Raw genomic sequence first — 20550 nt, forward strand, 5'->3', positions numbered from 1 at the left:
TTTACTCCCCCTGAACGGGAAGAATCGGTAAGGGAGGACGAACACAAAGGGAAACGTTCTGCTTGTCCGCGGCTACTTATTTACAAGATTAACTTGCGATAATAGTAGCTGACCCGGTGGGTCATGTCATTATCCGCAACCCATGACACGTGCCTGGTCGCATGCAGCTCTGCGTTTGCAACTCAGGTGAGGATATACCTGGTACGCCAGGTGGTAGCAGAGCGTAGTTATATATATATATATATACCACCAAAGCAAGCAAAGTATTTTTGGTATGCGATGTAGAAAATTCATATCCCTTGAAAGGGCAGATTTATATCGTAAAATTAGCGGTGGGCCGCAAAATAAATCAAGGTAAAGGAGTACTAAAAGATCACACCATATAAACAATTCGGTAGAAATATTTCTATTTTTGCCAGTCTTCCGAGCGCGCGACTTTTTATCATTCAACCTAACAATTGTAGGAACTTGAGAAACAATGAAAATTATATTCCAGTGAAGATGCAGTTATCTGAAGATCATGAAGAATTTTCTACTATACTATATTTTGATTCCATGCGAAGGTGACAATATGTTCCAATGTTCCTAGAAAACAAAAAGCTGTTCTATTACCTACGATACATTCAGATACAACAGTTTGCGAAGTCATAAAGAAAAAGCCAGGAATTGTTAGGTATTATAATGAAACACAGATTGAATTTGGTACAATGGAACAGATGTTAGGATGTTTCACAACCCGCAGGCGGACTAACTCTGGCCTCTCACTCTTTTTTTATATCATGGATGTCACCAGTTTTGCGAATTATACAATTTATTATGAAAATAATAGAATGCTTTTAAAAAAAAGGACAAAACGAACAACTTTAAACTGTTGCTCTTATCTATATTAAATTTGTTGCATAGTTGAATAATATAACCTATTTGAACCGACCGAACCGACGTCAGTTGACTCTAATAATGCGGATCAGGGAGCATTTGATACACGTAAGATATGCTACCCAGGTATTGGCATAAGGGTCCACTCGGACTAATCCTGTGACAGAAAAAATGCACATTGGATCCCGACGAACCGAATCCGCTACTGAACGAAACAAAGGTTAAGGATAAACTTTTTGGGGTTTTACCTAAGCATCACAACCATTTTACTGTTTATAAGGCAATGGGAAGTACTTTCCGCGAATGAGAGCTGTACTAGCACTTCTCGACTTACATATGTTATTTGGAGTATCCAACCTAACTATAAGAGAGACAAAAAGAATATCACTCAAACTTCGTTATCACTTTTCCATTCTTGTTCTACATAAAAATACAAATAAAATTTTAACAATTCTTTAATAATGGAGAGCTTCCAGCTGCTGGTATATCAGTTCTTATAAACTGTTCTTGCATCCAGGGCTGAAACTTTCTAACATCTGTATAAACGCTAGGTACTGCCGTACTATTGCAGCTCTGACCATACGAAAACACACCAATCAATTTCCCATCACAGAAAAGCCCGGCTCCTTTGTTTCCCTAGGAAAAGCCAAATGCAGGATTACCATAGGAAAATTAAAATTGGTGAAAAATCGGTAAAGTTTTAGCATATTTACCTGGCAAGAATTGGATTTTCTCACACTTTTGGCACAAATGGAATTTTCTGAGTTTCTTGTAGTTTGGCAGACAGACCAATCTTGAATTCTGGAACCATAAAAGAATTGTTGAACTGTTTGTTTATTGAGTGTGTATGGAGACCATCCTGCGAATTGACAGAGAGCATTTCGTGCAATCTCCATGGGATAAATTTCAGCTACTTCGATCGTGTTATGTGGATCAGGAAATTCTTTATCAACCTTTAATGAATAAAATTATAATTTGAGTACAATAGATAGAGGTTGTTACGGCAGTAGTGAAGAAAATAGGGGTAATTGAAATTACTGACCCGTAAAATAGCCAAATCGTTTTCTAGCGTTACGAGATTAAAATTTTGATTAACATAAATAGCAACTAATTTCCGGAACACAACTCGAGGGTATATGTTGTACAAGTCCACCGCCCCAGCAATAATTTTGAACCAGAATGGATTCCACAACTTTCCCTCTTCATCAAGAACGCACTGGGCTGCAGTCAACACATGCTTAGAGTTGACAATAGTTCCCACGCATGAAATATCAGTCGGAGTTTCAATGAAAACGATCCATGGAAATTGGCCAGGTACTGCTAGCGTCCCTTCCATAATAGTCGGTATCTTATAAGCAGAAACATCGCGGAAGGTCGTGAGAACTGTGAATAGATTGATATATGTTTCATTATATTTGACTTCAAGGAATATGTGTCGAAAGAAATATTACTTGCACAAATCAAAATGAAACTAAAACAAGACTTCATTTTTTTAACACAGCGAAAAGTAAGCCCCTCTTCTATCTACTGTGTCCCCTAAACTGTGATTCCACCGTTTCGTTGGAATCCAAAACGGAAAGCCACTCTTATCGACATTGTTACTTATAGGATTACATGTTTTGATTAAGTTTCGCCATCCAATTTGAAATTATTTCACATATACGTAGATATAAAGAACCCAATAACATGAATACCACCTGGTAGGACTTCTGTTCATCATTAATTACCTCAAATATATTCTGTGAAATAAAAAAATATCTATAATGAGCCTTTCCATTTCTTTCCCCTTACCACCTTTTCGTTTGGTTGGCTTTCATCTAAGTTCTTAAAATAGATTTAATTTGAAATATTTTTATTTTATATATTAAAATAGATATTTTTGCGAAAACTACGACGGAGTTTCATATGTTCCAATTATTGAAATCAGTATCAAATTGACAATCAAACATCCTAAAAAGCAAAACAGATCTCTTTGTAATCCTATTAAGCCGTTAATCACTACATTTTTTCGCCACCAAGACTATCGTGATTTGTACGTAGTTTACGATAACATTTTCTTGATAAAACGCGACAAGTTTAATAAAGCCTAACCAAAGAGGAGAATACTCAAAATTGTGGTGAAGTCAGCAGTTGAATATTTAGGAATCAGCTAAACAAATCAAGAAGTCACCTATTCAAAATGGCTTTCATCCAACAAACGTTGTGCATGTTCGTTCTTAGTTTGTACGGTTTGTGAAGCAACTAAAGTGAAAGTTCCCAAATAACAAAATTTTTTCTGCAGGACAAATTGCATCTGGGCTCATAAATGGAACCGCGATCACAAATGGTCAGTTCGCAGCTCATGTAATTCTTTCACTACCTAATGGAAAGACCTGCGGGGGTGAAGTTATAGATTCAGCTCATATCCTCACAGCATCCACTTGTATCTTTAATGAATACAATGAACTTTTAAGTCCAAATGTTGTAACTGTCTCCGGGAAGTGGAATCTTACTGCATCCACCCTTACTCCTCAGTTAATTGACCTTAATGTTGCTGCAATCTATGCACATCCACAGTATGACCCATATTCGAAAGAGAATGACATTGCAGTACTTAGGGTAGGTCAGATGTGCAATCTGGGACATATGATGTTAAAAAGTGAAGGTGGAACAATCTGAAAGTGAATTTTAATCTCAATTTCAGCTGGCAACAGATTTGCCTTTGGAAGCTGGAATCCTGCAACCCAGTATGTCAAAGGCAGATCTAACAACGCGAATCGTGGCAGATTCAACATCCTGTCTATTAGCTGGCCTTGACAGCAATGATAGTTCAAGTGAGCTTTCGTATACAAGACTTCCAATCTTTAATAGAATTGAATGTAACCAAAATGAAGAGTATACATTCGAGATAAAAGATAAAATGATTTGTGCCGGAACGACAACTAGTGATAGTCTTATTTGCGAGGTAAGGTGCGTACATTATCTGTGGTCTGGAAGATATTCATAAATTATTCCGTCATCTAGGCTGACATAGGTTCTGGCCTCTATTGCAATGGAAATTTAACAGGGATTTTGTCCTTCGGTGCCGGTTGTGGTAATACATATCCAGGCGTTTTTACTCAGGTCAGAATGTACAACCATTGGATAAGACAACAATTAAGGCGAAGTGACATTCCAAGAGCTGGCCCAACTCCCCCACCATCAAACAATAGGTAAGTTATTAGTTTGTAGACTGAAACAGTGCAGTCAATAACGGGGTCCGTATCCTTGCTTAAATTATCAAGGCAGTTCAAAATTTTCCAACCTGTATGTAGATGTATTGCTGCCATTAGTTTATCCTAGGAATGGTAGAATGCTTTTCCTAGATTCGTTCCATGATTATCAGCGATTACGTGTACCGCTACTGGAATCCATTTTTCGCCTTTAATAGCTCCTATACTATCCTATACTCTCTTGAAATTTTTGGCTAACCCCAAATTTTACGGAACACCAAAATCTTCTGGTCGCCCGCAAACCCCAACCTATCGTGGAAAACAAAAAAGTTGAATTCAATGTCAAATTCAACAAAGGGCTGCCGCAGACCTCGTGGTGAGTCGACGCCTCACGAGTGACTGGTAAAAGTTTCGAAGACTAAACAAGTTGGAAAACCAAAAGCTGGGCGCTTCAGGTATGAAAGATTGTGTGTTTTTTTTTTATTTAGAAACATTTGAGTGAATACTTGTTCCATTAGTACCTAGCACGTAATATACCGTGCCGGGAAAAACCTGCTCAAAACATTTCGAGGTGTATTTCGTTCAAAAAGAATGAATGCATCTTTACTCTTTATATTATATGTTTATATAAAATTTGAGACATTTTTAAGGTTTTGTGTAAAACAAAACCTTATTAAAATCGATTCAATGTCTGTCTGTCTGTCTGTCACACGCATTTTTCTCCAAAACGGCTAAACCGATCCGAACGAAATTTGGTGGACAGATGGGAACTATGAAATCCCACGCATACAGTAAGTGGCATAAATTTAGGTGGAGTCTAAAGGCGGGCTCCCCATACATACAAAGGGGGGATTCAAAAATTTTTTCACCGGATATAGTTGTGTAGGGTATCAAATGAAAGGTCCCGATTTGTACTTTCCGATATTGGTTTTGGCGTAAATTGCAAAGTGCATGAGTAATGAGTCAAAATGTACGCACTTGAAGTGAGACAGGACTCATTTTCGGAAACTAACCAACCTAAAAATCCAGAAAAAATCGGAGTGGTGCACCTAGATGAAATCTCGGCCTCAAAATATGTCCCATTCCGATATCTGCTCAAATAAACTTACTAATAGTATATTACTACTTTTTAGAAATTTACTGGAAAACCCCCCTTAAATTCATCCTAGGACTTCCGAATTTTGTATCAGCATAGAAGACAATATTTCGTATATACATGGTAGAAATCTGGCAATTAACGCCAAAGTTATAGCAGTTCAAATTAGCAATTTCGCGCGAATTTACCGCTTCCAAAGCCATGCAAATCAGATGCTGACGTCATAATTACCCGGAATAATTGACATTCGCGTCAAATCTTAAAGTCGCATTTATGAAGAATCTACTTATCTGCAGCACTTTTTAAGATTTTGTGTAAAACACTTATGTGAAATCTAATCTTCGAGAGATGTCCTATTCCGGTATCTGCTGAAAAAATTTACTAATAGTATATTATCAACTTTTAGAAATTGACTAAAAAACTCCCCTTGAGTTACTTCTAAGTGTGCACCGAGAGAGGACAGCCTCGTGCATACACATGCAAAGTTTCATGAGAATCCAACTATTATTGGGAAAGTTATAGCAGTTCAAACTTATCAATGTCGTGCTAAATAACAGCATCCTAAGCCATACAAATAAGATGCTGACGTCATAATTAACGTGAATAATTGAAATTCGAGTGAAATATTAAAATTCCATTCAAGAAGAATCTAATTCTCCCTAGCCCTTTTTTATATTTGATGTTGGTTAAATTGTTTTCATTCGCTAATAATATTAAACTGAGAGCGTGAAGCGTATGAGGTTGACCGTTAACAACATAGGGCTTTCCATCAAATGATTTATTTAAATCGCTTTCTAGAAAATAGAGGGCAATGGAATTTTTAGCTATATTACACGAAGCTGTCACTCGTCGCTCCTCACATCTTTTTCTTTTTGTTCAGCCATCAGTTCACAAGCGGGGTCGGCCTGTGGTGATCGGTTTCGTCATTTTATTTTATCAAATGCCTGATCAGGATGTAATCGCGAGACCTTTAAATCCCCATCCAGCGTATCAAGCCACCATTGTTTTGGCCGGCTTTTTGGTTGCTTACCATTGCTTTCGATGTTCTGATCAATACTGGTTGTTGAATTCTCGTTAGCGTGAATTACGTGACCACACCATCGAAAACGCCTCTCTTGCAATTCTTCCACGATCGATGCAAACCAATATCGATCGCGGATATTCTCACTTCAGACGTAATCAAAACGTGTCACGCCACCAGTGCAATGCAACATCTTCGTCCCCATTACCACAAGACGTCGTTCATTACCCTTTATAGTCGGCCAACACTCAGAACTATAGAGAGTGGCAGACGGACGACATTGCAGTAAATTTTAGATTTAGGACGTGCGCTGATACGTCGATCACAAAGAACACCAGTTGGGGAATGCCACTTCATCCAGGTTGCATTAATGCGTGAAACAATATCATTACGCAGTTCTCCATTGGCTGATAGCGTTGACTCGAGATTTTTAAATGGCTGAGTTCTGGCAATGGCAGTAACCTGCCCTTCGAGATACTTAAATCGCTCAGTTCTGGGCAGGTTACTGCCATTGCCATTGATTTCAATATCTCGGGTCAATGCTATAAGCCAATGGAGAACTACGTTATGCTCCTCACATAGGGAAACACAAAACCTTTTATACCTGAAGCGTCAAGCTTCCGGTTTCCCGACTTGTTTATGTAGAATAAGATGTCTAATTTCTATTTTTAAAAAAAATTCATTTCACGATAATAACTTCACAACAGCGCTGATTTTTTGTTAATGTTTTGAAATTTCATTCCCTAATTTTCCGGGAGAAGTTCAATGGGATTCAAGTGAGGGGTTTCTACCGGCCATTGAAGGACGATTACTTGGTTGTCCGGTAGCCAACTCTTCGTCCTTCAAGCAGAAAGCTTCAATTATTGTCGTGCATACAAACCCACTAGTGGCGCAATTTATCGCAAGAATTAGGTAGGATAGTCCCCGATATTAAATTACAGTATTCAGTCCTTACACCCACAACCTTAAATATTGGGCTAACTGCATTACGAAAAAAATTAGACCGTACCATCGTAGATGTGCCTCTATGTTTGACCACTGGCACTTGGTATGTGACACAAATTTAGATTAATTGAACCATAAGACACGGTGGTACATCCTTTCATATTCCATTTAACGTGCACTGTCACTTCACATTTTTTCGGATATTAAAAAACACATTTCATTGTCCACCGTAAAATATTTCTAACTGTATCTGACATGACTCCTAACTTCCACGAATTGTCGGGGTTATCTACGACGTGAGGACGCCATTTTAAATGAATGTTTTCACACAATACGGACAAAAAGATGGCCCTAAGTCTCAGATGATTTCATCGGTTCTTCGCTACCCCTCCTTTTTGCAACCGTGTTCATGTTACGGAATCGTATGGCGAGATGCTTAGTAGCTACTCTCTGGCTAGGTCCTTTTTGCACCATTTTAACGATAAAGGTCTTCAGTTGCTTGGCCAGTTGTTTTCTAACGACACAATAAATCAACAATAAATTAGGAAAATTCCTTTGAACGAGTTTTTGTACCGATAAATTGGAAAAATTACTTTGAGCAATTTTTTTTCCAACCAAAAATTTGAAGAAAATGGCCAAAGTGGATGAAAGCGTTTGTTTCAAAAATTGAAATTACACATACAAATTACACAAAGAAATATAAAAAGATAATGTAAAGATTAGAAATGCATTCCTTGAAGGAAAAACATCTCTAAAAGTTTTGAGTACGTTTTTATTTTCGGCACTGTATATGCATATACATATTCTGACAGAGTATCTACTTTTGTGTGCTACTGACATTTAAAGTCTTAAATTTGCGGGGCGATTTTTACCAAACTTGGTAGGACCATGCCCTTTTTAAGGTTTTGTGTAAACACAAAACCTTATTAAAATCGGTTTACTGTCTGTCTGTCCGTCTGTCTGTCTGTCTGTCTGTCTGTCTGTCTGTCTGTCCGTCACACGCATTTTTCTCGGAGACGGTTGTAGCGATTGGCACCAAATTTGGTGGAAAGCTGGGAACTGTGAACGCTCACGCATACAGTGAGTTACAACTTTTAATGATAGATTTAAGGGGGGGTCCCCATACATGCAAAAGGGAAGTGTAAATTTTTTTTTTTTCAAATATAGTCATGTGGGGTATCAAATTAAAGGTCTCGGTTAGTACTTTTCGAAACCGGTCTTAGTTTTGACATTTATTGAAAAGGTGGGGAGGGCGGGGGGTTGAAAGTGACCATTACTTTACGGGGGCCATTCTCAGAAACTACCCAACGGAAAAATCTGAAAAAAATCAGGAGGCTGCCACTATATGGTGCCTGGCCCCCTGGGCTCCGAAATACCTTCCACACTGATATCTGCGCAAATAAAGTTAATAATAGTATATTACTGTAATTTTCAGTAATTCGCTGCAAGACCCCCTTAAGTTCATGCCAGGACTACGAAATTTCGCAGCAATATAGGATATAACATAGAGCATGATGTTACCAAGTTTGGTGGAAATCGCACTATTACTAACAAAGTTATAATACGTCAAAGTTGTCGCTTCTTTGCAAATTCAAGACTATGAATGCCAATATCATCCGAAAGTGGATATTCTCACATAATATATGCATATATTACGTGCTACGTACTAAGAAATACACAAAACCTTTCGTACCTGAAGCGTCCAGCTTCCGGTTTCCCGACTTGTTACTTTTAATTTTTTAATATATAAAATGACTGGTCTAATGAAATTAGGCTCGCCTTCACGGTTCAGACGTACTTACCAGTTATTGGCATGATTTGCTGAAAGAACGGCGCTATTTTACGATTCCCAATTTTGGTGCCGGATATGTGATGATTTACCCAGCAGTTTTGGCATTCTATAAGTGGAAATTGGCATTCATCAGCACCCAAACTAATTTTGAAGACTTTCTAGAAATTTCGCACCATGACTTCTTCTCATATTTGAGGCGGTTTCGGTCGGCTAAGCTAATGCTTATGCATGATTTAGCAGTTAATATAACTAAAAAAGTTGGCCTTGATATTCTCCTGATTTAAGCCCCATAGAAAATCTATGAGGTGTCACAGTTCAGAGCATTTACGATGATTGCTGCCATTTTAACAATATTCATGAGTTGAAGAGGGTATGGGACATCATTTTTTTGAACGGTTAAGCATTTTGTTTCTAGGCTGCCAACTAAGCTATCAAAAGTGGGAAGCCAATTAAATTTTTAAAATGGTGTTTATTGTTTTCTACATTTAAAGTTCGGAAAAGGTAAAAAAAAAAAGATAATGGACAATTTGAAATGAATGAATGCTGCAAGTGATACGATTAACAGATTTTTAAAAAATTCAGGATGAGTGCATTATCTATGCATGTAATTGAAAATTTCTAACAGTAACTACAAGATATGAAAGGTTCTGTTTGTTTGTTGAGTATATTTGAGTGCAAAACTATAGGTAGGTATCCCGTAATGCCAGACTACTTACTTTAGTTTAATATGGATATTTTGTACTTTGGGCTGCAGTAAATTTGCACGCTACTGGAACTTTGTCAGTAATAGTATGATTTTGATCAAACCTTGGTAATAAAGTGTCTCTTACTACATTACTGCAAATTTTTATAACTATAGAGTAAACTTGAGGGGAGCGCGGTTCTAATCAATTTCCCAAAAACAGTAATATGCTATTATTAATTTGATTTGAGCAGACATCGTTATATAAAGGCAGCTTCATGATTTTTTTTGCTGATTTTTCGGTTTGATAGCTTTTGAGCAAGGGTGCGTTGAAGAAAGTACTAATCGATACCCACTAAGTACTAATCAAAACCTTTCATTTGATACCCAACCTGACTATATTTAGTGAAACAAATTGTACACCTCCTTTTTGCATGTATGAGACCCCCTTAAACGCACAACGTAGAAAGATAACACTCCTTACCCTCTCACCAAATTTAGTGTCAATCGGCGTTACCATTTCTGAGGAAAGTAGATGTGACAAACAGACAGACGGACTCACTGACAGACAGGCACTAATAAGGGTTTTGTTTTAGATATTTTTTATTTGTGGTTCTATCATTTATGATCGCACTGTACATAGGACCAGATGTGCTAAAAAGTTCGTGGACTAACATAGGAAAGCATTTTTTTATGAAATTTGATTTTATCATTTAATATATATGCCTTCGAGGGAACTCCGTCATGCTATTAACATAGTATGCTGGTCCGAAGCCCAGGTAAAGGAGGAGGGTTTGAGGCAACGTACTCTGTACTATCCTCAGTAAAACAAAAATAAAATGCTGAGATCAGGGAAAGAGATAAATAGGGTATAGTTATTCTACTATGCTAAATCCTACCTGATCTCTCTAGGTGACAGGCCCCGCGACAGGTCGACCAAGAAAATGCAGAGAATGTCGTTACAAACATGATGATCGGATTAAGTCACAGGCCTCGGAGAAATGCTAGGGCGTCCACCACAGTCGACGCGGCAGGACGGGCCCCGGTCCTGTGGGTGAAAAGGCAGACGATAGCAGGTGCCATGGGGGAAAGGGGTTCGGAGCGCGCAATGAAGGTGGCGAGCGTATAATCGATTTTGCGGACACCCATGACCTTGTACTTATGAATACATGGTTCATCAAACGATTGTCTCATCTTCCCACATTTTATAGTGGGAACAATAAAACGCAAATCGACTATATTCTCATAAGACGCCAACATTTTACCACTGTCACTGATTGCAAAGTCGTTCCCTATGAGACCATCGCACCTCAACATCGGCCGTTGATTGCCAACCTGCGAATTAAGCCACCGATAAAACAGCGTGAGGAACGCACTGACTCGCCGCACATTAAATGGTGGCGATTTGGTGAGAAGAAAGAAGAAACGGTCTCACTCATACGATTGCCAACCATTACGAATGTGGAAGAATCATGGAACCAAATGAAAGACATGATTCACAAAGCGGCCTCTGCAACCCTCGGGGTCACCAAGCCAGGTAAGCGGTACATCAACCGAGATACTTGGCTTTGGAATGATGATGTTGAAATGAAGGTCCGTGAAAAGAAACGCCTCTACCACAAATTTCTCGACGATAAAACGCCTGCTAATTGGCAAATTTATAAGAATGTCAACCGGGAAGCAAAGAAAGCGGTCGCTGTCACCCGAGCGAACCATTTCAAAAATCTTTACGACAAACTGGACACTCGGGATGGCGAGAGAGATCTGTATCGACTTGCTAAAGGCCGTGATGAACGCACACAGGATATTGAACACTTCTGTTGTGTTAATGACAAGAACGGTAATTTGCTTACCAACCGTCGAGCCGCAACGGATAGATGGCGAGAATACTTCGAGCAGATTTCAACTGAAGAATTTGCTTATCCTCCACTTCTACAATCATTGCCGACATTTGGAGCAGTTCCACCAGTCAGCGCAACTGAAGTCGAGGAGGTAATAAAACAAATGAAATCGGGGAAAGCAACAGGACCTGACGACATCGCATCTGAGGTTTGGAAAGCGAAGAGCTGGGACCCAACACTGTAGTTCAGCGAATTCTTCAATCGGGTTATTCAAGAAGGTAGAACACTACCTGATTGACAAGAAAGTACCACAGTTCTAATATGGAAAAATAAAGGTAATCCAGCAGAATGTTCAAATTACCGTCCAATACGGTTACTTTCCCATACCATGAAGATTTTGGAACACATTCTTGAGAACCATATTCACGGAATCGTTGAAATAACCGTGAATCAAGCCGGGTTTGTCAAAAACTGCAGAACTACTGCCGCAATACACGCTAGGTGGTTACTCACGGAGAAACACAGTGAAAAGCATCGCCCTCTTTACATTGCTTTTCTGGATCTAGAGAAAGCGTTTGACCGTGTACCACACGAACTCATCTGGTATGCTTTACGACAACACCTCGTGCCAGAAGAACTCGTGCGCTGGGTTCAATTGCTCCACCACGATCCGAAAAGTAAAGTTCGAAGTATGGCGGGTGTATCAAAACCGTTTCGTGTCTCTGTTGGAGTTCATCAAGGAAGTGCCCTCTCACCACTCCTCTTTGTCCTTGTTATGGACACCGTCACACGGGATATCCAACGTCCAGCGCCCTACATACTGCTTTATGCAGATGATGTTTTCCTAGCATCTGATAGCAAAAATGATCTCGAGCAACTGGAATGATCGCCTCATGCAACACGGTCTCAGATTGAATTTAAACAAAACTGAATTTTTGACGACCGATCCCCATGAAACAGGCACAATCACTGTCAGCGGCAGTGATCTGCCCAGAACTGAGCGATTTAAATACCTCGGGTCAACGCTATCAGCCAATGGAGAGCTGCGTTATGAAATTGCTTCACGCATTAACGCAACCTGGATGAAGTGGCGTTCCACAACTGGTGTCCTTTGTGATCGACGTATCAACGAACGTCTCAAATCTAAAATTTACCGCAATGTCGTCCGTCCAGTCGCTCTCTATGGTTCTGAGTGTTGGCCGACCATAAAAGACAATGAACAGCGTCTTGCGGTAATGGAGACGAAGATGCTACGTTGGACTAGTGGCGTCACACGTTTAAATCACATCCGAAATGAGGATATCCGCGATCGTTATGGGGTTGCACCGATCGTGGAAAAGTTGCGAGAGAGGCGTCTTCGATGGTATGGTCACGCAATTCGTGCAAACGAGAATTCATTTGCAAAGATTGGTCTGAACATCGAAGTCGATGGTAAACGACCAAAAGGCAGACCTAAGCAACGGTGGCTTGATACGCTGGATGGGGATTTGAAAGCCTCGAGATTGCACCCAGATCAGACATTCGATAGAGCCAAATGGCGAAACCGATCACGACGAGCCAACCCCGCTTGTGAACGGGACAAAGGCTGAAGAAAAAGAAGATAGTTGCCTTCGAGGGCGATACAACGGTTATAGCGGTCTTACAATTTTTCGATATTTTTATAGTACGATTTGCCTTTAGCCTTTGAAGAAAATGGTTCGATACGAGAAATAGGAAAAAAGTACTTAAAATTTGGCCTTGACCACTTGCACTAGCTACTCATTTTCAAAACGTATAAATTTGGCACCTCAAGTACCCAAAATGTTCCAAATCCCCGATCGTGAAGTCGGAATACCGGAAGCTGAACGCTTCGAGTATAAAGATGTATTCATCTTGTGTGAGAAATTTCCTATGAATTTATTCCATTCGTACTTTGGTGAAAATTTAAAATGTTCTTTGATATGTCCTATTCCACCGTTCACATGAGATCACTTTATATGATCATGATGCTATACACGCCTTAGATTCCAATAAATTCAAGGGAAACACAAAACCTTTCTCTAATTTTGTTAATAATTGTTTCATTTTTTCAAACTTTCCAAAATTATATATTATATTAATACTGATAATGATGAATTTTCTCTAGGATAATCTTAAGTGGTGTTTTTGGGTAAATTTCCAATATATGGTGTTATGCTATAATTAACTTTATTTGAGCAAGCATCGGAATGGGATGTATTTGGATACTTAGACTCTGAAGTGGTTTTTTGCATATGACAATATTTCGGGAAAAAAAATACACCCCCTTTTCACATGTATGGGGAGCCCCCTAAAACTTAAAGCAAAATGGCGCCACTTGTTGCATCTAAAGATTCATAGACCGCATGTACTCACCATATTTCGCGACAATGGTACAGCCGTTTCCGAATAAATCATATGTAACAGATGGACAGACAGATATTGAATCGATTCAACAGACGGACAGGCAGACTGACCGTTAGAAAGGCATTGAATCGAGTCTAATAAGGTTCTGTGTTAGACAAACCGGAAATAGGACGAACTATGAAATTGTTATGCTGTAGGGAAAAGGAGGATTTAGACACTTGGATGGATTCCCAGGCGACTCGAAACAGGTTAATAGAGGGTGAAGCAGAAATCCCCCCTACATGAGTCACATTTACAATTTCCTTTCAGTTCTTAGATTAAGTGATTAAGATTTTCTCGTGAGTAGCACATAACTCACCTAACGCACCTCTCTAAATATTTCACTCTTTTACCCCTAGACCGAAATACAGTTTTCTAAATAACCCACTTTAGTTGATATATGACTTTATCGATCGTCGTTTCATTGCTAAATACCTTAGCTCTAGAGACAAACCTTGAACTCAGTGTCTTATAGGGTATTATGGCATTTTGCGAACGTATAATGGTCTAATTTGCCCCGCCTAGGGCGGCCTGAACCACCTTCTGTTTTCTGCATATTTTCGTACTTGAGATTGATGATGCAAAGTCCATACGATTGAAGGTCAACATTTTCGCCTTTTTATTATACTCAGATAATATATGTGTATATACACATGTATAACCCCCAAATCTACTGCTGATTATAACAACGAATCTTGTCTAATTTGAATGTTCGTTACTGATCGGTTAAAATGTAATTGCGCAATATTTTTATCATGGAGGCCATTCGCATAGGTCATATATATACTAATATTATCGTCCAACATTAAGATCAGAATACAGCCTTCATTATTTGATAAAAATCCTTCCTAAAATGGATTCACCTTCTGTCTGTCCCCCTGCAAATATCTGCAACCTATCTTTAACAAAAAAGTATAATTGAACCATAGAGACAGTAAACAAGAAAAGACAGCTTCTGCACCTCATCCAATTACAATTAATGAAGATATCCTAGAGATCGTTTATGAAAAACGAATATTATTAACATATTGAATAATAAAGCAACATTCGAATAAAACACCTCAAAAAAGTGTATACATAAGTATTTACCACTTTCGTTTCAGGTCATCTGGGTCCCACAAGCGATTTGGAATTCTTTTGCTGATTGTAACAACTGCTTTGCTAAGCAATCTATTGGAGCACGACATTGGATCCTCAAACTAGTAATATAATTCTTTGTTAATGAACCCACAATACCGAACTCATGTTAAATGCATTGTTTTGGAATTTTTGACAAAAGCATTAGCAGCCCGGAATGCACAATATTATTTGAATTTTAACAAATGTCACTATTTTAATGAGTTAACACAGGTGCGAATGAATATATTGTACTGGAAAAATTTTAAATAACAAAGAAAATGCGTAGCTTTGACGTTTGAAAAACTCACAATGAATAAATATTGAGAAGTTTTCAAACATTTCGTGTTTTCTTGCTTTGCGATGGTGTTTACTGTTTGCCAATGATAATTCCAGAACAATATTAAGTATTTTCAAAAATTTTTCTTCCTCTTCCATAAAGCCTTTTTAAATTGAAATGGCCACATTGGAATACTTGCACATAGGTAAGGTGATAAAAATGAAGGCAGCATCACTTTAAATTGGAGACATAAAATTAGAATTGAGTGCCCAGTTGAAATTCTGGAAAGAGCCTACTTCAGAAAGGTTTAGGTTACCAACTCATTTCTGAAGGTACGACCGCATATACGCTACGCGATACAACACCACTGCAGCGACGCGGCATGCCTATACCATATTGCAGTAGCGCGGTAGCCAACTACAAACAACTACATATTTTGACATTTTAGCAGGTGTATACAAAGCAAAACTGAAAAATCGTAGCAGTCAACTCAGTAGCAGACTTTGTAGCTAACAAATCGTCGGAAGTTTTTCCAGATGACGAATTGATTTTATTGAATAAAGGATTGAACTATGCGACACCGGATTTGAAATAGAACGTCGAAGATACGATTATAGATGTCGACGGAGACATTAAGTTTCTGGGAAAAGATAATCGGGAGAAAGCAAGGTCTCTTGTTAAAAATATTATTCAATAATACAGTAAAGGGACAAATAAACGACACAATAGAGAAGAGCGGATCATTAAAAAACTATACCAGTTTTTAACTTAAAGCAGATAAGACTGGGCACTTCAGAAACTAAATAACGGCAATACTACAAAACCACTAGAGGCACGGCAATGGGTAACCTATTTTCCCCGCTACTAAGTGGAATGTTTATACCAGGTGTAGAGGAACTAATGGAACAGCGTGGGATAATGCCCACTTTTTGGGTTAGATATGATGTACTAGTCATCGTGGATTTCTAGAAAAAATCAATCAACTCCATAAAAATATTATATTCACCATGGAGACTGAACAAATGGGAGAAATGCCATTCCTGGACATCAAAAAAGTTAGAAACGGGAAAAATTTCCAGTCTGATATATTCAGGAAGCTCACAACCACCAAACAAGTCATTCCTAGCAGCTCTTTCCATTCATACCAGCATAAATTCCACAGCATGGTACATAGAATCGCAAAACACAGATAGCGGCCATAACATTTCCTGGGACAATATGGATATTATACAAAAAATAAATAAAGTCCGCAAACTAGACGCCGCAGAAAGTCTGGAAATATTTCAACAGAATAACGCCAGGTTGTTGAACACCGATATAGTCAACTGTTCATCTAGGTTATTTCAGGCAATTAGTATAAGCAATTAAGGGGGTATTATAATTTCAGAAAAAGTAATTAATTACTAGTTCCCACGTTATTTGGTTTAATAGGTTAGGGCATATAAGGCTATAGAGTTAAGTGAAATAAATTATTACAAAACCAGCGCTCAGGAAGGACACATGTTGTCTCCGAAACACGTCTCTGTTATCTTTAAATAAAGCGTCATGAAAACCTATATGAAAGATGACTAAACCATTCTCAAACACGAAATTGGTGTCGCTTAAGCTATCGGATCTTTAGTTAAACACTCCTGGTTGCAGATTCTTTATTCATCGATTAGATACAACTGGTGCCAATCTGGTAAACTGATTGAAAAGTTATATATATTGAAATCAACAGGTGCCAGGAAAATAGTGACTTGTTTAGTCGAGGGGTTGAACGGTAGGAGTCGAAAGGCTCCCAAAACAACATCTGACGTATCAAGCCTTTGGGTCGTTTACAATTTTAACTTTTTAATACCAAAAGTACTCAATTTAGTCCGTTTTGAAGTTCATCATTACTTCAGTACTTTCTCTTACTTACCTTTTTAGGTATTTTCAGTAGTTTTTACCGTGTGGAAGCTAATATTTAGCAATATCACATTTTGCTGAATGTCAAAATGACCAAAGTTGAACTAGTAACGTGATGCTGTCTGTCGTTACTTTGTGAAATATGAAATTCCCATAAAATTGGAAAAACAAAGTAACAATTTCGGTGAATGTAGTCCACCATATTCTAAAAAGCATTAAATAATACACTAAGTTAGACATAAGTGGAACGACTCACTACGATGCCATTCGCAATTCACTTAAAAGTCTGCTCAAAAATGGCACGTACCGATAATTTTAAGAAGTTCCCAAACGTAGTCCATTTTAATTAATGTAAACTCATATTTATAATTAAACCTTCTATGAGATTATTAGAACCCCGGAGGTATTCCGAATTTCGGTCTGAAATTTTCAAAGTGTATTCTTAAAATATTATTGTTTCAAATTAAGCAAAAACAATTCTGCAATTTCTTCAACCCAAGTTACCAGACTACTACCTTAAATCTAGACAAATGAAGTCCTGAGCCTGCAGGTCTTTAAAACCGTCTATGATAGCATAGCCAGGATAAAACTGTAGACAGCCATTAGAGAATTCGGTATCCTGACGAAATTAATAAGACTGACTAGACTGACCCTGACTAAAGTGTGAGACCAGATAGAAGCAGCAGGATCACTCTCAAGACCATTCAACATCAACAACGGTCTAAGACAAGGGGATGCCCTATCATGCGTCCTCTTCAACCTGGCCGTGGAGAAACTGACTCGCGATACAGACGTAAATGCGAAGGGCACCATCCTCTTCAAGTTCACCTAACTAATAGCCTACGCAAACGATATTGACATAATGGGGAAAACAACCCAAGATATACAGTCTATCTTCATCTAGATCGAGCAAGCGGCAAACGGGGCGAGATCTCGGGCCGCAAATTAATGAAGGCAAGACGAAGTACATAGTGGCAGCGTCAGCGCCAAAAACCAACCAACCAACAGCATTGAATCGCACTGGTCAAACGAGAACAATAAAGATAGGAGATTACAACTTTGACACCATTGAAAATTTCCCCTATCTAGGGTGGAAAATCACAACCGCTATGGCGATCAAATCCACGTGCGGTTGTTGGCAGCCAACAGAGCCTATTTCATCTTACAAAAACTGTTTCGCTCGAAACGTCTCACCATAGGGTCAAAGCTCTTACTATACAAGTCAATGATCTCGCCAGTCCTTGTGTATTCCTCGGAAACCTGGGTTCTTAGCAAAAAAAAATTACCAACTCTTGGCTGCGTTGGAGAGAAGAATCCTTCGAAGAATTTTTGGACCCCTACATGAGAATGGACGGTTTCGTAGCCTACATAACGACGAAATCTATGAGCGATACCATGACTGTCCGGTTGTGAATAAAATCCGGCTCAACAGTTTGCGGTGGGAAGGTTACTTAATCCGTATGGATGATGATGATCCAGCCCGGAAAGTCTATAAGGGTAATATATGATATGAAGACCCTGCTCAGGATATCAGACAGCTTTTAGGGATATCGAATTGGTGGACCTCGGCGCAAAACCGGGATGTCTGGAGTTCCTTATTAAGGCAGGCCTAGACCGGATACCGCTTGTCGCGCCGTTGATGATGATGAATCATATTTGATTGAAATAAAAAAAAAAAAACTTGGCGAATTGGTCATCTTTATTGAGGTAAATAATGTTTAGTTCAAAACTTTCCTTAAATTGAAACTAACATACAAGACGAGTGCTAATTGTTATCTTACGTTAGGAGTTACACACAATATCTTACAAACTTATAAATAGTTTATCCATTCGGGAATAAATAAATAAATGTCATCAGCAAGCATTCATAAAAGACATGAATAAATTAGATAATACTGTCATAATAATATCACTTAAATCTCTACATATAACTACTGTTTATCGTTAGCCGATATAGCCATTTCCAGTGCGTCGAAATCGTAGTGCAGTTTCAAGTCCTTCAACTGAGCTCCTTCGAAAACTTGTACTACGCTTGGCTTAACGTTGTAAAAGAAAATCAATTGATTTCGTTCTTTGAAATCATTGATTAATGTAGAAATTGCTTTCGCAGCTGTGAAGTCAGCACCGTAAATATGTGTACAATCGATGACAACAGGTAGTGTTGACCGCAAACCGTGTTTGTTAATAGTATTTCGAACAAAATCAACAGAGGGGAAAATAAGGCATCGATCAGGTGTCAGCATTAAGTATTTGTGGTTGTCTTGTGTCTGTAAAATATCAAAATTGAAGAATGAATTTGTTATTCAATAAAATTTCTATTTTATCAACTATTCAAATGAATCATGGTGAAATGTATTCAATTGACTAGAAATGATATAATTTTGTCATGTGATCTTCTCCCAGTTTGTAGCACTCCTACCCTTACAATAATGATCATAGTTAATGTGTGGTTACATCATTGAATGCCTTCCTTCGATTTTCTTGGTATGTTAATAACGCCGTGGAAAGGAAATGCATCTGTTGCTCATTAGCGAAAAAAATTATTGTCATTTAACTAGTATATCATTGTACCTCAATTAGATCTACATTAACTCATAATAGCGGATATCATATGTATCAATTTACTTATTTCAATTAATCATTGTAGGCGAATAAATGCATAAAACGTGCCACTGTATATATGAATAATAAAACGTAGAATATTGAAGGCATACGAGTGGATTTCCACTAAAAAATTATAGAGAGCATAACCAATCGTTATTGTGTTTAATTCTAGATAATTGACTTATCATTAATTAAGAAAAGAAACAACTATTCAAACTCACCGTCAGAAATTCAAGTCTCAGTTTAGGTCTGGCAGCATGGTACAAAATAAATAGAATGTTCAATCCAATTCCGATTAAAATACCAATTTCAAGAGGTAATGCCAAGCATGCAATAAAAGCTGCAAATCCAGGAATTAAATCAGTTTCTGAAAAAAGACATAAAAATAGTTAGAAATAAACCCCAGGCCCATTAAATTAAAACTTTCTTACTTTTGCTCCTCCACATTGGTTTAACAACCCTAACTTCAACCATAAAAACAACAGCTGCAATTATAACTGCCGCAAGCGCCGCTTTTGGTATGAACGAGAAATATGGGGTCAAGAACAAAAGCGCCAATATCACCAACATTCCGGTGTATAGATTTCCCAATGGTGTCCGAACTCCACTTGCATTGTTCACCGCACCACGAGCGAGAGCTCCACTTCCCGGATAACCACTAACAAAGGAATTGGCAATATTAGATGCACCAATTGCTAAAAGTTCTTGGGTAGCATCAACCGATTTTCCATTTGCTATAGAATTATGAAATTAATTGATTAATATGAGAAAGGGCTGCAGTTCACATAATATCCTTGAAATATATAAATAATT

At 38.3% G+C, this 20550-nt stretch overlaps 3 protein-coding genes across 13 annotated transcripts in view; 1 reads left to right on the plus strand and 2 right to left on the minus strand.

Annotated features, from left to right (window-relative positions):
* Positions 1-1270: 1270 nt before the first annotated feature.
* Positions 1271-15420, minus strand: LOC119650795 (trypsin alpha-3-like). 3 transcript variants are annotated; one of them, XM_038053929.1, is made up of 4 exons: positions 15275-15420; positions 1919-2259; positions 1590-1829; positions 1271-1512 (listed from the first exon to the last, which is right to left on the minus strand). In XM_038053929.1, exons 1-4 carry the CDS (start codon positions 15399-15401, stop codon positions 1321-1323), a joined length of 900 nt encoding a protein of 299 aa, XP_037909857.1. In that variant the 5' UTR covers positions 15402-15420; the 3' UTR covers positions 1271-1320. The 3 variants fall into 3 exon arrangements, with proteins under 3 accessions (XP_037909857.1, XP_037909859.1, XP_037909858.1); XM_038053931.1 differs by lacking the exon at positions 15275-15420 and adding an exon at positions 14937-15093; XM_038053930.1 differs by lacking the exon at positions 15275-15420 and adding an exon at positions 2328-2478.
* Positions 2962-15243, plus strand: LOC119650794 (trypsin alpha-4-like). The gene is made up of 5 exons (XM_038053928.1): positions 2962-3104; positions 3158-3474; positions 3560-3820; positions 3880-4067; positions 14951-15243. Exons 1-5 carry the CDS (start codon positions 3056-3058, stop codon positions 15048-15050), a joined length of 915 nt encoding a protein of 304 aa, XP_037909856.1. The 5' UTR covers positions 2962-3055; the 3' UTR covers positions 15051-15243.
* Positions 15421-18819: 3399 nt separating the features above from the next.
* The window catches only part of LOC119650792 (sodium-independent sulfate anion transporter-like), a 51663-nt gene continuing 49932 nt past the window's right edge, over positions 18820-20550 (minus strand). For all 9 annotated transcript variants that reach the window (XM_038053918.1, XM_038053922.1, XM_038053923.1 and 6 more), the window contains 3 exons: positions 20169-20471; positions 19959-20104; positions 18820-19400 (listed from right to left, as the gene is read on the minus strand). In XM_038053918.1, the coding sequence (XP_037909846.1) occupies positions 19065-19400; positions 19959-20104; positions 20169-20471 (785 nt within the window). In that variant the 3' untranslated portion in view covers positions 18820-19064. The remainder of the gene's footprint in view (positions 19401-19958; positions 20105-20168; positions 20472-20550) is intronic.

The sequence above is a fragment of the Hermetia illucens genome, chromosome 3, assembly GCF_905115235.1.
Source record: "Hermetia illucens chromosome 3, iHerIll2.2.curated.20191125, whole genome shotgun sequence".
Taxonomy (NCBI): Eukaryota; Metazoa; Arthropoda; class Insecta; order Diptera; family Stratiomyidae; genus Hermetia; species Hermetia illucens.

What these genes read in the sequence shown, in the direction of transcription:
- LOC119650795 (XM_038053929.1), bottom strand. Translation starts at nt 15,401, where the DNA reads ATGGAAGAGGAAGAAAAATTTTTGAAAATACTTAATATTGTTCTGGAA. An exon ending in ACGATTTGGCTATTTTACGG is followed by an intron (nt 1,830 to 1,918) that starts GTCAGTAATTTC and finishes TATTCATTAAAG; the next exon opens with GTTGATAAAGAATTTCCTGA. An exon ending in GAAAATCCAATTCTTGCCAG is followed by an intron (nt 1,513 to 1,589) that starts GTAAATATGCTA and finishes GGCTTTTCCTAG; the next exon opens with GGAAACAAAGGAGCCGGGCT.
- LOC119650794 (XM_038053928.1), top strand. Translation starts at nt 3,056, where the DNA reads ATGGCTTTCATCCAACAAACGTTGTGCATGTTCGTTCTTAGTTTGTAC. An exon ending in ATGACATTGCAGTACTTAGG is followed by an intron (nt 3,475 to 3,559) that starts GTAGGTCAGATG and finishes TCTCAATTTCAG; the next exon opens with CTGGCAACAGATTTGCCTTT. An exon ending in CCCCCACCATCAAACAATAG is followed by an intron (nt 4,068 to 14,950) that starts GTAAGTTATTAG and finishes CTTTCGTTTCAG; the next exon opens with GTCATCTGGGTCCCACAAGC.